Source organism: Nomascus leucogenys, chromosome 21, assembly GCF_006542625.1.
Source record: "Nomascus leucogenys isolate Asia chromosome 21, Asia_NLE_v1, whole genome shotgun sequence".
Classification (NCBI taxonomy): Eukaryota; Metazoa; Chordata; class Mammalia; order Primates; family Hylobatidae; genus Nomascus; species Nomascus leucogenys.
In genome coordinates, this window is record NC_044401.1 from 44,962,132 (window position 1) to 44,979,114 (window position 16,983).

At 42.3% G+C, this 16,983-nt stretch overlaps 1 protein-coding gene across 20 annotated transcripts in view; it reads left to right on the plus strand.

Annotated features, from left to right (window-relative positions):
• The window catches only part of KALRN (kalirin RhoGEF kinase), a 694,786-nt gene that overhangs the window by 298,215 nt on the left and 379,588 nt on the right, over positions 1 to 16,983 (plus strand). For all 20 annotated transcript variants that reach the window (XM_030802195.1, XM_030802198.1, XM_030802200.1 and 17 more), the window contains exons 9-10: positions 202 to 432; positions 16,648 to 16,770. In XM_030802195.1, the coding sequence (XP_030658055.1) occupies positions 202 to 432; positions 16,648 to 16,770 (354 nt within the window). The remainder of the gene's footprint in view (positions 1 to 201; positions 433 to 16,647; positions 16,771 to 16,983) is intronic.

A 16,983-nucleotide genomic window follows, 5' to 3' on the forward strand; every position in this document is an offset into this window, starting at 1 on the left:
CGGGGGATTCCAGCTGCTCTGCCCTCCACCAGGCTGGAGGAGGGGCCCCATGGCAGGTCTGGCTGGCTAGGTGTCTGGATGTGGAATGCCTGAGATTCTCAGAAGGCCTAGTCAGGGACCCTCAGGTAGACACTTCCTGCTTCTCTATGTGCCCTGCCTATTACCTTTTTCCCTTAACTTAAACTTCTCTCTTTCCTGCAGGTCAGCCAGGATGGCAAAGCACTACTAGATGTGCTGCAGCGGCCCCTGAGCCCTGGGAACTCCGAATCCCTCACGGCCACAGCCAACTACTCCAAGGCAGTGCACCAGGTGCTGGACGTGGTGCATGAGGTGTTACATCACCAGCGACGGCTGGAGAGCATCTGGCAGCACCGCAAGGTGCGGCTCCACCAGCGGCTGCAGCTCTGCGTCTTCCAGCAGGATGTGCAGCAGGTAACAGGCTCTGAGCCCTGGTGTCCATTAGCCATTCTAGGAGGCAGACCGAGCTCAAGTCCCTGACCTAGGTGATCAGGCTTAGGAGAGCCCAGATTTATAGAAGGAAAAATGAAATTCAGCTCTCAACTGCTCCACAGAACCCTACCAAAACACAAAACAAAAACTGGACCTGTGAATTGCATGTTTCTTGCCTAAGTGACTTTATAGACTGGCCTTCTTGCCATGTGGTATTGGAAAGGGAGACTCAGTCTCAGGAACTGCAATTCCTCATAGTCATATGGCACATTTTTCTTTTGTTTTGTTTTGTTTTTTGGAGACAGAGTCTCGCTCTGCTGTCCAGCTTGGAGTACAGTGGTGTGATCTTGGCTCACTGCAACCTCTGCTTTCTGGGTTCAAGCGATTCTTGTGCCTCAGCCTCCCAAGTAGCTGGGATTAACAGTGTGTGCCATCACACCCAGCTAATTTTTGTATTTTTGGTGGAGACGGGGTTTCACCATGTTGGCCAGGCTGGTCTTGAACTCCTGACTTCAGGTGACCCACGCCACCTCGGCCTCTGAAAGTGTCAATATGGGTTAGGATTAGAGCCAATATGGCACATTTTTCTTTTGGTGAGCTTGACCCACACTCAGGCAATGATTGCTAGACAGCTTGGGGGTGGGAGGTTATCCAAGCACTGTCAGGCTTGGACCCCACATATGGTCCATCTGGGAATCAGGTGGCCTGCCAGAGTGAAGGTGAAGTGGGGTACAGGGACCTTCAGAGGATTCCTTGACAAGGTTGGACCAGGAAAATCAGATTTAAAACCTGGGCTGTTGTTCAGTGTATGTTTCATGATTACAGGTTACTCCTGACTTTATGTAGTTTTTTTTTTGTGTGTGTGTTATGACATCAGTTGTGGCTTTTTCCTTTACCACTAATAATAAAGAAATGGTTATGTTTCTGACCGCAAAAGGACAGTCTTGCTACAAAAGCCCTTTCAGATGGAATAGCCCATTCTTTTCTCCTTGTATTTTCTCTGTTTCTGTCTTCCAGGGGACCCTGGGATCTTTGCTGGAGGACTAATATACTAGCGCCGGGGGAGCTGGCTGGGAGATGGGGACTGAGATCCAGGCTCACTGTTATCTCCCTCTTAGGTCACCATAGGAGAACTAAAGATGGGCTTGGTTGTCCTGGGATGGGCTCTGCAGAGCTGCAGAGGAGCTGCTGGGGTGGACGGACTTGTGTTCAAACACCTGTTTGACTTTTCTGTGGCTACCGTGTAACTCCAGGATTATACACATAAAATAACAATTCACTCTCCTTTCATTCTTTTGTGGTATCAATCAGGTATAATCCAAGTATAATCTAATTTATCTACTGTATTATATAATACAATGTAATCCATTGTATATTTCCAGTGTAGTGAAATACACATGGAAAATTGAGAGCCAACTGTACATGTCTTTGGGATATTTGTTCCCTTCACAGGTGTCATTAGAGGGGCCTCTGGTGCTGGGTGCCTGAAGTAGTCAGGCAGAGTGGAGGGAGAGTTGAGCATTCTTATCGCTGACTGTGACACTGTCTGAATAGCGGGATAGTCACTGTGCAATCAGTCGCAGGAACAGATGGGCCTTCGAGCATGTCCCCACTTCTTGGGCTGCCATAACTCCCCTTGCAGAGTCCTCTTCTGACTGGAGCATCAATTGAGTTATCAGAGTCAACACCTCAGTCCCAGGAGAAATGGGCACTACTGATGTGCTGGCTGCAGTTCTGAAGCCCCTGTGGGGCCTGCTGGGAGTGGAGAAGTAAGTGAATCAGTTGCCTACTCCTGCCATCTGGAGCTATCCTGATAAATACTCACTCCTGAGTACAGGAGAGCACAGGAGGCAGTCTATGATTGAGACAGAGTGAGGTACCAGCCTCTGAAGGCACAAAAGAGAGGCGTTGCTGTTTCAGTGAACTCTCCATTACTCTCAGAGATGATCTGGGCCATGAATTGTGCAATATCCATGGTGTCCTCTTTACCCTCATGCTGATTTTACAGCTGTTGTCCTGGAGAGCTGTAGAGGGGCTACAAGGAGGGTGTGTGAAAGGCCTCCCCAAGGGGAATGTGGCATTCCAGACTCCAACTATCAGGGAACTGCTGTAATCTGACTTTTCTGTGGCCACTCTAAACTAAAGCTAAGAAAAAGTATAAAACCACACCTGTGGTTGTTCTGCATCATGCGTTTAAAAATGAGAGCCTTTCTGAAATTAAGACCCTGTCAGTTCATCACTTTCTTGTTTGTAAATCCATGAGCATGAAATCTTTTTCCGTTTATTTGTGTCCTCTTATTTCCTTCAGCAGTGGTTTGTAATTCTCCTTGAAGAGGTCCTTCACATCCCTTGTAGTTGTATACGTAGGTATTTTATTCTCTTTGTAGCAATTGTGAGTGGGAATTCACTCATGATTTGGCTCTCTATTATTGGTTTATAGGAATGCTTGTGATTTTTGCACATTCCTGAATTGTGCAAAAAATCAATTGCATTGATTTTGTATCTTGAGACTTTGCTGAAGTTGCTTATCAGCTTAAGATTTTGGGCCGAGACGATGGGGTTTTCTAAATATACAATCATGTCATCTGCAAACAGACAATTTGACTTCCTCTGTTCCTATTTGAATACGTTTTATTTCTTTCTCTTGCCTGATTGCCCTGGCCAGAACTTCCAATACTATGTTGAATAGGAGTGGTGAGAGAGGGCATCTTTGTCTTGTGCCAATTTTCAAAGGGAATGCTTCTAGCTTTTGCCCATTCAGTATGATATTGGCTGTGGGTTTGTCATAAATAGCTTTTATTATTTTGAGATACCTAGTTTATTGAGAGTTTTTAGCATGAAGGGGTGTTGAATTTTATCAAAGGCCTTTTCTGCCTCTATTGAGATAATCATGTGGTTTTTGTCATTGATTCTGTTTATTTGATGGATTATGTTTATTGATTTGCATATGTTGAACCAGCCTTGCATCCCAGGGATGAAGCCGACTTGACCATGGTGGATAAGCTTTTTGATGTGCTGCTGGATTCGTTTGGCCAGTATTTTATTGAGGATTTTTGCATCGATGTTCATCAGGGATACTGGCCTGAAATTTTCTTTTTTTGTTGTGTCTCCAACAGGTTTTGGTATCAGGATGATGCTGGCCTCATAAAATGAGTTAGGGAGGAGTCCCTATTTTTCTGTTGTTTGGAATAGTTTCAGAAGGAATGATACCAGCTCCTCTTTGTATCTCTGGTAGAATTCGGCTGTGAATCTGTCTGGTCCTGGATGTTTTTTGGTTGGTAGACTATTAATTACTGCCTCAATTTGAGAACTTGTTATTGATCTATTCAGGGATTCAACTTCTTTAGTCTTGGGAGGGTGTATTTGTCCAGGAATTTATCCATTTCTTCTAGATTTTCTAGTTTATTTGCGTAGAGGTGTTTACAGTATTCTCTGATAATAGTTTATATTTCTGTGGGATCAGTGGTGGTATCCCCTTTATCATTTTTTATTGTGTCTATTTGATTCTTCTCTCTTTTTTTCTTTATTAGTCTGGCTAGTGATCTATCTATTTTGTTAATCTTTTAAAAAATCAGCTCCTGGATTCATTGATTTTTTGAAGGGTTTTTCGTGTCTCGATCTCCTTCAGTTCTTCTCTGATCTTAGTTATTTCTTGTCTTCTGCTAGCTTTTGAATTTGTTTGCTCTTGCTTCTCTAGTTCTTTTAATTGTGATGTTACAGTGTCAATTTTGGATCTTTCCCGCTTTCTCCTGTGGGCATTTAGTGCTATAAATTTCCCTCTGAACACTGCTTTAGCTGTGTCCCAGAGATTCTGGTACATTGTGTCTTTGTTCTCATTGGTTTCAAAGAACTTCTTTATTTCTGCCTTAATTTCATTATTTACCCAGTAGTCATTCAGGAGCAGGTTGCTCAGTTCCCATGTAGTTGTGTGGTTTTGAGTGAGCTTCTTAATCCTGAGTTCTAATTTGATTGGACTGTTGTCTGAGAGACTGCTTGTTACTATTTCCATTCTTTTGCATTTGCTAAGGAGTGTTTTACCTCCAATTATGTGGTCAATTTTAGAATAAGTGTGATGTGGTCCTGAGAAGAATGTATATTCTGTTGATTTGGGGTGGAGAGATCTGTAGATGTCTGTTACATCCACTTGGTCCAGAGCTGGATATCCTTGTTCATTTTCTGTCTTGTTGATCTGTCTAATATTTATAGTGGGGTGTTAAATTCTCCCACTATTATTGTGTGGGAGTCTAACTCTCTTTGTAGGTCTCTGCGAATTTGCTTTATGAATCTGGGTGCTCCAGTATTGGATGCAAGGAAATCCAATGCACCTTTTGTTTTTTATTCTCCCCTAACTCTTCTATCTTCCATGTATGTAAAAGGGCTACTTTCAGGCCCAGATACACCTGAATTGTGGTGGGAAGAACAAGGAGTCATTAGATTCTTGCTCTTTCTGGGAGATGCAAATTTCATTCTATCTTTTCTTAGCTAGACCAACTGTTTTCAGAGCATCCCCTGCAGGCAGGCCACCTTGTTTCGCCTCCCCTTCTTCCTCACTCTCCATTTTTTGCAAGAATGAGTCTATCTGATAGCAAATCCTAGACAGACCACACTCTTCGGTAGAACAGTAGGTATGATCTGCGAATAAAACACAAACACAAGAATAGTCTCCACTGATCGTTTAAATCAAATAATTCCATGTTTTTGTCTTTTAGTGTGACTTTAACCCTCCCACCCCCAACTTCTATTTTTTAATTATAAAGTAATTTAGTTTTCTGTAACAAATAAAAAATATATCGGTTGACAGAGGCTGAGCATGGTGGCTCATGCCTGTAATCCCAGCACTTTGAGAGGCTGAGACAGGAGGATCACTTGAGGTCACGAGTTCAAGAGCAGCCTGGCCAACATGGTGAAACCCCATCTCTACTAAAAATACAAAAATTATGCAGGTGTGGTGGCATGCACCTGTAGTCCCATCTACTCAGGAGGCAGAGGCAGGAGAATTGCTTGAACCTGGGAGGCAGAGGTTGCAGTGAGCCAAGATCGCGCTACTGCCTTTCCAGCCTGGGTGACAGAGCGAGACTCCATCTCAAAAAAGAAAAAAAGAAAAAACACGTCTATAAAGTGTTTTGGCACACCTTCTGTGTACAAAGCCTTGTGCTAGAAGTTTGTGGTCTCTGCCTTTGAGAGTAGACACATACACCCAAGGATATATTAATGTTACACAGCTATCTATGTTCAGAGCCAAAAACAACCAAACAACGAGCTTATTAGAGTCAGGGCAGAGAGAGTTCCCTCTTGTTAGGGTGTGCTTTGCACTGGTCCTTGGAGCACAGGAAGGGGAGATGGGGGTAATATTCTTGGGAAAGACCAGAAAGCAGAGAACTAAGTTATAGGCAGGGCACAAGGATGAGAAAGTCTAACTGGACACCTACTCCTGGCAGCGATAGTGGAAGGTGAGGCTGGAAGGGCAGGGAGTGGTCTTGTTGGTGTGAGTAGGTCAGTGACACATTTGAGGCTCCTATGTCTTGTTTTCAAGCAGTATGATCAGGTGAACTAGGGAAGGGCAGTGATGTCAGAATATATCTGGCTTGGTGACTTCCATTGTGAATTAATAAAAATTAACATTCATTTAAAGTCCATAGTTCCTGTACTACAAATAGATTGTACCTGCTTCCCTCAGTTTTTCTGAAGCCTCAGGTGGAAAGTTACAGCTTTTACTATGTCAGCGGTAGTTTGCCAAAGACTATCTCAAAGGGATTTGACTGTAATTTTCTAAAAACCCAAATAGTCAATCTTTTACTAGCTCGATTGACCATAGTCTCTTAATCATACTAAAACAGTTTGGTCATTGTATAATCCAGCCGACAGTTTTGCATAATAGAAGATGAGCACTTCAGGTTGCTCTCAGAAGGAGTAGTTATTAAAAAAAAAAAACTGACCAGAATGATGTCAGGTCTAGAAACTAACTCTTCCTATAAGAAAGAAGGATTAAAACATCTAAAAAGGAAAGGGTCAGGGCATATTCTGCACCTCATTAGATCAAGGAATGCACTCATGGGGGAACCATGTGTGCAACAGGTTACTTGATGGAAACATTGAGAAGGGGATTCAAATATCAGAGCGATGGTTGGAGTCCAACCCTGAGATTTTGTTACTGAAACTAAATGTGTCTTTGGAAGTCATATTGTTCAAAGCTCAGGATTCATCACCTTTATGAGTAAATATGATTGAATATCTAATCTCTTCACTTGGCTTTTGTTTAATCTTCCATCACTGTGAGGCAGATGATAGTTTTGTTCCTGTCTTTATGATGGGGAAATTAAGGCTTAGAAAGGTTAAGTACACTTGCCTAAGGTCATGCAGCTAGTGGTAGATCAGGGATTGAATTCCAAGTTCACCTAATATCAAACTCCATCCTCTTAGCCTCTCTACTATGCCATATACCCTATGATGGGTGATGGGAATAAAAGACACAGATCATGCCCTTGAGAGGTTTATAATTTAGTGCTAGAGTATCACTGATCAAAGTGTCCTGATCAATTACTTGGTCCCACAGGATGAGACTTGCCTAACATCATATAGCTGCTGATAGCCGAGATTGATCCTCAAACTACCTGTCCAGTAAGATTCAAGATGATAGTCCTACTCATACCCCAAAACGCTTTTCCATATGCTTTCTCTATAGCTATTTATTACTAACACAAATTTCCCCAAAACAGACACTACCCATTCTCATTTATTTTTCACAGTCATAATTATGTTAACTTAGCATTACTGATGCTATTCTTTGCAGCATATATCTTGAATAATATCCATCTGCCCTTGGTCATAATTAGCAGTTTTAAGGTTCTCAAATAAGTTTTTTGATGGCGATATGATCAGTCAGATATTTTTCAAGTAGATAATAGGTGATTCTTTGGGCAGAGTGGGTGCCCGGAAAGAGCACAAGGCTGAGACTGCTGAGTTGGTGCAGATCGAGAGGGAGGCTCCTGCTTGTTGGGGTTGCTTTCTGATTGAAATGAAGAGAGGGAGGAAAACATTCCCATTTGCCTTTTTAGTGTCTCTGATCTTAGAGGAAGCACTCCATCCCTTTCCCTGTGGTAGGAGGCTAGTACAGAAGACTATGGGTTCTAGTCCTCTCCATGTGTTCCCTAGTCTCTGCAGGGCTGGGAATGAGCTAGAGGCTTGCCTCTTGCATGCTCACACCCTTCCTGCCAGGAACCTCATAGGCTCCTAGTACCTCTTCTTCCTGGTTCCCCATTTCCCATACTATACCCCAGCCACTCTGTTCTCTGCCCTACTTTCCTTCTTGCCTCTCTTCCCTTCCCCACCATGGGCTTCTCCCTTGGTGTTTACTTCGGTATTTATTTTGATTTTATGAATGCAAACTCTGTCCTGACTGAAGAGTGGTCCTTCCACAATGAGCACCTGGGCACCTCATCTGGCAGGAGTGGGAGGCTAATGGGGCCTGGGGAGGCAGTGAGAAGTCCTTTGCCAGGAGATACTGAAACTCAGGGCTTTATTGATCCACAGCACTTTTTAACATGTTTAATGTCCTCAATTCCTTTTTTATTGTTATATTAACAAGTGATAAGACAGTCACCATCTAAGGTATCTTTTTTATGACAATCCCTATCCTTAGCATGTTCTTGATCTCAACATGCTAATTCTGGTGCCTTGAATACTAGGCTACAGGATAAAGAACTCACACATGATTATTGACGAGACGCTGTTGAAGGATTCTGTGCAGAGGAGACATGTAATCAGAGTAGAGGTTTGAGGAAATCTAGTGCCAGTTTGGGGGCTGAGTTGGGGTCGGGGGAGACTGGAAATCATAGGCATGGTGTGTGGCCATACCGCATGAATGAGGGTAATGGGCAAGTGTAGGTTTGAGAGCTTTTATGGGAAAAAAAAATCACTAAAAATTATTTTCCATTTGTTACAGAAAATCAGGGAGGCATCACATGTGAATATGTAACTATATTTTTCAAAGTGTGATCCTTGGACCCCTGCACTAAAATCATCTGGGCATAGTGGAGGACTTTTTAAAAACAGATTATCAGGCCCTGTTCTACATTTCTTGATTCAGAATTTGGGAATGAGATAGAGCCTATAATTTAAAAAAGAACCCCAGGTGATTCTTAAGCATTCTGAAGTTCAAAACTGCTGGCAAGAGTTTGAAGCCTTAGTGTTAAAAAGTATAGTGCCTCCAGAAACAGACAGCAAGGCACCAGGCAGAGGAGGTTCTCTCAGAGAGGTGAGAGGATCCAGCCTCTGCTCTGCTGGGAGGGGACGGGTGTAGGTGGGCTGGGGCTGGAGAGGCCCAGGGTTAGGGGCAGCTGAGACTTCGGTTCTCTGGACCCTCAGCTGGCTTCCACCCAACTTCAGGTCTGCCAGGAGACAGGATTGCAGCTCTCAGTGGAAGCACAGTCCGTACACCTGCTAATGAGTTTCTGCTGAGCCCTCTCAGAAGAATGATGGCTTCTCCTGCCGTAGCAAGACATTTATTTTGATCATACTTGTTCCAAAGAGCGGATGGAAAATGAGTTGCTGGTAATTGGGCATTTCAAGTGGTGCCTGCGTGCTCTCCAGTTGCAGCCGATGGGGAGCTGGGTGGTACAGGCTGCTTAGAAGCTGCTCCCCTTCAGAACTAGTGCTCAGTGTGCTGTGTGAGGAGACAGAAATAATGATGTGGTAGACTCTCCTGAGTGCTCTTCATACTGTGTGTACTTGAACCTTTAACAGAACAAAATGTCTTGTAGATGCCTGATGGCATATAAGTGATCCTTAATTTACATCAGAATAATGGCTTTCTAAATGTAGGGGCCTGAGGGCTGAGAGGTAGGAATTAAGAGAGGATAATTCTTTAGTTTACCTAAAACATCAAGCATCTTCTTGTTTTACCCTGTGGATCAAATTATGACACAAACTGAATAACCTATTTCAAATAAGATGACTTATCAGAGAGAACCAGGTGAGGGATCAGAGAGGTGAGATTCTGATTCCACATATGTTTGCAAAACGTCTCCATTTCTTTTCATGGGTTTTGTTCTTCCCACTCAGGAAGTTTTCAAATTATATTTGTTATTCACTTACCCATTTATTCAGCAAATACTCTGAGAAGAACACAGCAGCAAATCAAATGAACCCCCTGTTTACATAGAGCTTACAGTCAGGGGGGTGGAAATAAAACAGAACCCAAACCAAGCAAGTATGCCATTTGTCATATGGTGATAGCTGGTGATGAGTGAGTGGAGAGCTGAATGAATGAGCAATGAGGACGTGTTTAAGAACAGGTTCTGGGACTGGGCACTGTGGTTCACGCCTGTAATACTAGCACTTTGGGAGGCTGAGGTGAGCGGATTGCCTGATCTCAGGAACCCAAGACCAGCCTGGGCAACATGGCAAAACCCTGTCTTTACTAAAATACAATAAAATTGGCTGGGTATTGTGGTGTGTGCCTGTGGTCCTAGCTATTCAGGAGGCTAACACATGAGAATCACTTGAATCCAGTAGGTGGAGGTTGCAATGAGCCATTATACTCCAGCCTGGGTGACAGAGTGAGACTCTGTCTCCAAAAAAAAGAAGAAGAGGTCTGGCACATGGAATGGTACTTACAAAGTCCTTAAGACCAGAGTGGTTTCCCATGAGCTCAGATGCATTCATGGCCACTATACAGAGATTATTTGTTAATAATTCTCTTCAAAAGAACATTTTCCAGCCGGGCATGGTGGCTCACACCTGTAATCTCAGCACTTTGGGAGGCAAAGGCGGGTAGATCACCTGAGGTCAGGAGTTCAAGAGCAGCCTAGCCAACATGGCAAAACCCCGTCTCTACTAAAAATACAAAAAATTACCCAGGCATGGTGATGTGTACCTATAATCCCAGCTACTCAGGAGGCTGAGGCAGGAGAATCGTTTGAACCTGGGAGGCGGAGGCTGCAGTGAGCCAAGATCACGCTACTGCACTCCAGCTTGGGCAACAGAGAGAGACTTCATTTCAAAAAAAAAAAAAGAAAAAGAAAAAAGAAAAGAAAAGAAAATTTTCCCTTCTCCTTGGCAGTTAGAAAAGACTGTCTTCTGTGCTGAAACGCATTGCATCTTGATTGTATGCTGGTTGGAATAAACACAATTAGATGAGGAAGAAAGGGGGTGATTAGGGAATTATGCATAATGGCTGTTAGGTTAGCTTTCAAATCTAGTTGAGGATGTGAGCATCTCTTTTGGAAAAGACTGTTCTTGGAAAAGACTACTTTCTGGTTGAAAAGTCCAGACAGAGAAAAGAAGAAGATCTTTACAAGCTGTTACAAGACTGACTGCCTGCTGTAGTGGCAAGGAGCCTGGGCTCACCTGCGTTGTTATCATTCCTGAATGGGGTGGCAAAATTCCTCTCAAGATGTGCAGGGCAGGGACCTCGGCCACATATGCATGTGGCAATTCATGGCTATAAACAGTCATTGTGTATCTTCCAAGTGCAAGATGCAGGCAATGATGCTGTGTGGTAGAGGAGAGGGAAGGGTAGCATACAAATGGTGAAAAACCCATGCTCTTTACATCCCTCTAAGAACTAACTACCTGCCAAGTGGGGCAGTGGAGAAGGTGGAGATGCACAAAGAGAGAACTTTGAGTGCAGACTGAGATAGAGTTACAGTGGGAGTGTAGAGCAGGAGATGTTCACTCCAAAGTTCTGCATTAGAGGGGTCAGTTTGAGTTCAGTTCAATTAAACATGTCTTAAGCAACCACTCTGTGTTGAGTACCACACTCTGTCCTGGGAGTACAAAGAGGTTGGAGTTTAGTGTGAGAGACAGGCCTGTGGGCAATAATTGTAGTTTCAACAGAATAAGAGAAACACCCACTCCAGCCTGGATGGGCTATTGAGGAGTTAAGGCTTTCCATAGCCAATGATTTTGAGGCAGAGCTTAAAGGATAAGTAGGAGATAGCCTGGAAAGTGGGTACACAAGAGGAAAGGATATGGAAAATGAAGTGAAAAACAGAGCAAAACTTAGGAGATGAGAGGCAGCTTTTAGGGTGTTGGGGGGTGAGGCAGGAACTCACTAGAGGTGGGGTTAAAAGGGGGTAGAGCCAGGCATAAGGGACTTTGTATGTCAAGGTAAGGGGCTGCTCAAAAAGTATACCCCGGTGAAAAGCCCTCTTGAGAATGCATGGGTTAATTTCATTTAATTCTGAGGGTATGCCTTTATTTATTTATTTATTTATTTATTTTTATTTGTATAAATATACGGAGTCCAAGTATAATTTTGTTATATACATAGATTGCGTAGTGGTAAAGTCAGAGCTTTTAGGATATCCATCACCCAAATAACATATGTTGTACTCATTAAGTAATTTCTCATCACCCACCCCCTCTCCCTTTCCAGTGTCCATTGTCTAGCACTCCACACTCTGCATCCATGTATATGCATTATTTATCTTCCACATATAAGTGAGAACATGTGATATTTGTCTTTCTGTGCCTGACTTGTTTTACTCAAGATCATGGCCTCCAGATCCTTCCATGTTGCTGCAGAAGACATTATTTCATTCTTTTTTATGGCTGAATAGTATTCCATTGTTCATATATATACCACATTTTCTTTATCCAGTCATCCATTGATGGACACTTAGGTTGAAATTATGTTTTTAAAATGGATGTGGTATTCTTAACTGTTTTATTATTGGGATTCAGCTAGATTAACAATTTATAATTTATTTTTAAGCCTTAGTGTATAAATTACTTCTTTGAAACTAAAGGCACATCTTTCCCAGAATCTGATTGACAACCATTATTGAGTACTATTTCCCATTCCAGTTCAGGGGCACAAATCACTGTCACTTATGCCCCTGAGTATCCCTTTCCATAGTCATTCTCAGAACAAGAGTATGAGCATGGAAAGGGAAAAAAATCTTAAGAAAAAATTATGTTATGTCTGTGCTACCCCTCATAACTCATTCACTCCTGTACCAGTGACTAGTTCTACCTTCCACTCAGTTATTCAAGACATGCCCTGGGGACCAGGCTTACCACCTGCCTCTCCGTCTCCCCCATAGCCAATTACCAAGTCCTGGCAATTCTTTCCCCCTGCCCGTCTATCTATAGACACTGCCATTGGCCTTGCCTGGGTCACCATCACCTCTTGTCAGAATTTCTGCCTCCTGTTTTCCCTTCTCTACTCTTGCCTTCTCCAGTTTATCCTCCACAAAGCAGTCAGAGCAACATGTATATACATTTGTTTGAGACAAGGTCTCACTCTATTGCCCAGGCTGGAATGGTGATATCACAGCTCACTTCAGCCTGGAACTCCTAGGCTCAGGGTATCCTCCCTCCTCAGCCTCCTGGGTAGCTGGGACTGCAGGTGTGCACCACCACGCCTGGCTAATTTTTTTGTATTTTTTGTAGAGACAGGGTTTTGCCATGTTACCGAGGCTTGTCTCAAATTCCTAGGTTCACGCAATCCACCTGCCTCTGCCTCCCAAAGGGATAGGATTACAGGCATGAGCCACTGCACCTAGTCAGTCAGAGCAATAATTTTTAACTGAAAATGAAAAGTGTCTTTATCCTCCCTGCAGCCCTTCAGTGGCTCTTAGGATGAACACTGGATTCTCCCATTCAGCACACCAGGGCTCACCACAATCTGGTCCTGCCTTTTCAGGGTCCATTTCCTACTTATCCCCTATGCAAGCCATGCTGGTCTTTTCAATTCCTAATTTGGTTAAATCCTACTCTCTCTCAGATCTCAACTAAACCTCACTTCTCCTGAGAAACCTTCTGTGACTCCCCAGAGAAGATGCATTTGGCTGTTGACGCTTTTCACCTTTGCAATGAATGATGAATTGTGTGATTTAGTGTCTAGTGCTTGTTACCCCTATAGACTGAGTTCTCAGCATCAGGCCATACCTGCCTTGTTTAGTGCTGCACCCCCACCTCCAGAGCTGCTCTAGTGCCTGGCACTGTGGCACAATAAAACTATTAAATAAATATCTGAATATGTGAATACTTATATACCCACACATGCTTCTCTGCTGCCTGACAAAAACAAAAAGATAAAACCTCCAAAGTTGGAAATGCTCAAATACCAAATCAGAACCATTGATAGGTATGAATGACTATCATGCTGTATACCCTGACTATGATTGATAATTGAGTATTTTAAATATGCCTTGTAGATGAAGAGAAATTATTCAGGAATAAGATTATAAGGAGTACCTTGATGGGTGCTTGTACTTAGGTAGAGTCCAGGATTTGACTAGAAAGTCAATTTATTCTTTAACCAATGATGTTCAGATTCTGGGGCCTTGTTCATCTTAATGGAACACACTAGAAACTGACAAATATCCAGAATCTCAAGCCACACATAAATTTATAGCATGTAATATAATTGTCAGGCACTGCTGGTGCCTGCTCAGGAACATGTTTCTCTGCTGCACAGGATCTGCATGGAAAGTCAGATTGTACTCCCAAGGTTGGAGGACATGGAATCAGGGTCCAGACAGTGTGTGGTCTAAACACGTGTATCACACAATGATGGCTCTAAATGAACTGTCTGAAACAAAATAGTCAGAAATTAGAATCTTTAACAATACTTCATATATTGACTATGTTTATCTAGCCTCAAGTACTTTTTCAGTCTGGATTACTAAAGTAATTTTGTTAACTTCCTAAATTTTTTGCTTTTTGATTTGTTAAATTGATTTCTGCATAGCTCCTGAACTTCCGTCGAAATTGCACATATTTTCCCTACAGCTTCAATTCTAATGGCAGAAATTGGACTAAATGATGACACTAGAGCATCACAGAGCAATCAAAGTTATGTTAAAATGAAGTAAAAGCTTCTCAAATATGAAAGAAATAGGTTTTTAAGTGATGAACGCATAGCCAATTAAGTAAAACTAAGTGTCACTAACTAAAAATAAATTGACATTTTAAAGAAAGCAAAGTAACTTAAAAAGGAAACAAATTGCCTTTAAAAAAATGTTAAAAAGTTGTGAAATCGTTTCTGGGGAGTGCAAACACTGTATGTGGGTGAACTAGTAGATGAAAAATATTCCTCTTCAACCAATTTGCTTCAGAATAACCAATTTTCTTAAAGCTAGAGATGAAAAATGAAATAAAACAAAAATCATGAAAACATTGCCAGACAAGCAGGTCATACTTAAGTGCTCAAAACTAAATTTAAAAAATTGTGGTCTGAAAAATCTGTTATAAATTCCAACACATTCATAAATGACCACTGGTAGTTCTTTTATATGCAAAAAAATATCCTCAAACCTCAATTTGTTTTCAAAAGGGATTGATGGAAGTTTATGCATTAAAATCCTAAAACTTTACTATACTTGGCACCTAATATATGCGAAACTTTGTGACTACAAGCATTTGCCTTTGACCTTGCATGCTGAAGCGCATAACTCCCGTTACAGTACAGAATTGTGAGATCTAATTGTGGCAAGCCAAGTAAAAATACACTTTCCTGATTTTTTTGGTTGAAGTTCCACCGTAAGTAATTCTAGAGAAATGTAGGCTCTTCTAAGAGAGGAACATGTAAAGTTCCTTGCAGTGCTGCCTTTCAGTGTTTGCAAAAGGTAAAAATCCAGCACTACCACAATTTCTTTTTAGGGCTGTGCCTCCAGAATACTTAAAATATGTATATTGCCAGAACATATTATAAAGTGTTTAAAATCTCCATAGATAATATTTAGATGAATTCATTTTTTATTTATAAAAAACTTTTTTTCTTCATGATAATGGACAATTACTCCACCTGTCTTCATTAAGTGGATATTTGTTAAGCTTCATTTTTATATTCATATGTACCTTTCTCTGAACTAGCACAATCACGATGTGGGCTTTGTGATCCTGTCACCAAAGACTTTGAAAATGTTCATACCTTGCACACTGCAGATATTAAAATATCCCAAATGTCAGAGAACTCCCATGCCTGTAGTCTATGGAATGATTTGGTTTTACCTCTGTTTGCTAAGGCCAATCCGTTTGAGACACAGGAATGAGTTAAACCATCCTTTTAAATAGACCTGGTTCATCTAAACCATTTTCCAGTAAGTTCTTCCAAAATCTGGAAAGGCTAGTACATCATCAATCAAATGTTTAGTTAATGGTTAATATTGCAGGCAGTGAGTGGGCTCACTTGAGTTTTAGCAGGATCTATAACAGGTGCGTCTATGCTGTAATTCTGATTTAATTGTGGTCACCTGATTTACTGAGCACCAACTCTTCAGAGATCAAAAGATGATCTCTGGATGCACACATTTTTGTTAGGCCATCTGCAAGAATGCAAAATGGGTATTAAAGGCTTTGGTCCTCCCTGCACGTCAAGGCTTTTACTAAGGAATTTCCATCCTGCCTCTCAAGTGCCCCTCAGGAAAACTTGTTTTCCACCCTTCTTAGCATCCCCTCTCTCTCACCTCTCCATTACCCAGGCTTCTCTGTTCCAGTGTCTCTAAATATCAAGGAAACTGTCTTGAAGCCAAATCACTAGATCTTTAGCCTGGAAGAACATGAAGTCTCCACTGCTTCCCAAGAGACTCAGATATTAAAGGACTTAGGATGCAAACACTTTAATTTATTTGTTTGTTTAGTTGGTTGGTATTGATTGGAGGAGGGAGATGGAAAGAAGTCAGAGGGGGCTGTTGTCCTAGTGGTCAGATATCATGGGCATCTAACTGGGGACTGACTACCCTGGACTTTGCTTTCAAGATTAGGAAGGGGAGTCCCAGGAGCACAATGAGGCAGGATCCCCATGACTGGTCGCCATTGCTGTTTGTGTTCTTATGGCAGCGTGACAGATGAGTAATGAGGGCCAAGATACTGCCCAAACTGCTACTACCTAATTTCCTGCCAATATCTTTATGTGATTGGGTAGAAGTGGTGAGGGGGTTAAATTGTGCCTGATGGTCTGTGTAGCTTGTTTAAAATAGTGAACTAAGAAAATGGAAAAAGTAATGGAAGGATAATATGGATATCAAAAAGGATAAGTTGAATTTAGGTAAGGGTGGGACTATCATATTGCCAATGACAGTAATGAAATCCCATGGACTCACAGTGGATTGACCATTTCCACCTGAACTGCTGCTTTACAACTGGGATGGGATATGGAGATGGTTAGAACTCTAGCAGTTGCACATGTTGTCATGTGTCTTTCCTTCTGCTAGGAAGTCATTGTTGCTGTTATCCTTCTTTGACCAGGTGTTGGACTGGATTGAAAACCATGGTGAGGCCTTTCTCAGCAAACACACTGGAGTTGGGAAGTCCCTACATCGAGCCCGGGCCCTGCAGAAGAGGCATGATGACTTTGAAGAGGTGGCTCAGGTGAGAAGCTGTGTGTTTGTGTGTGTGTGTGTGTGTGTGTGTGTGTGTGCGCGTGTGTGTGTCTAGATGAGGGAGACCAGGGCTGCGGCTTTGGTGTTTGGTGAGGCATGCTGGGTTGATAACCTGTGGCTGCTGGGCTGCCTTCCTGCCTGATGCAAGGGGTCCTTTGTCTTCTTTTGGATTCTAGGTGAGTGGTAAAATAGATGCCCACAT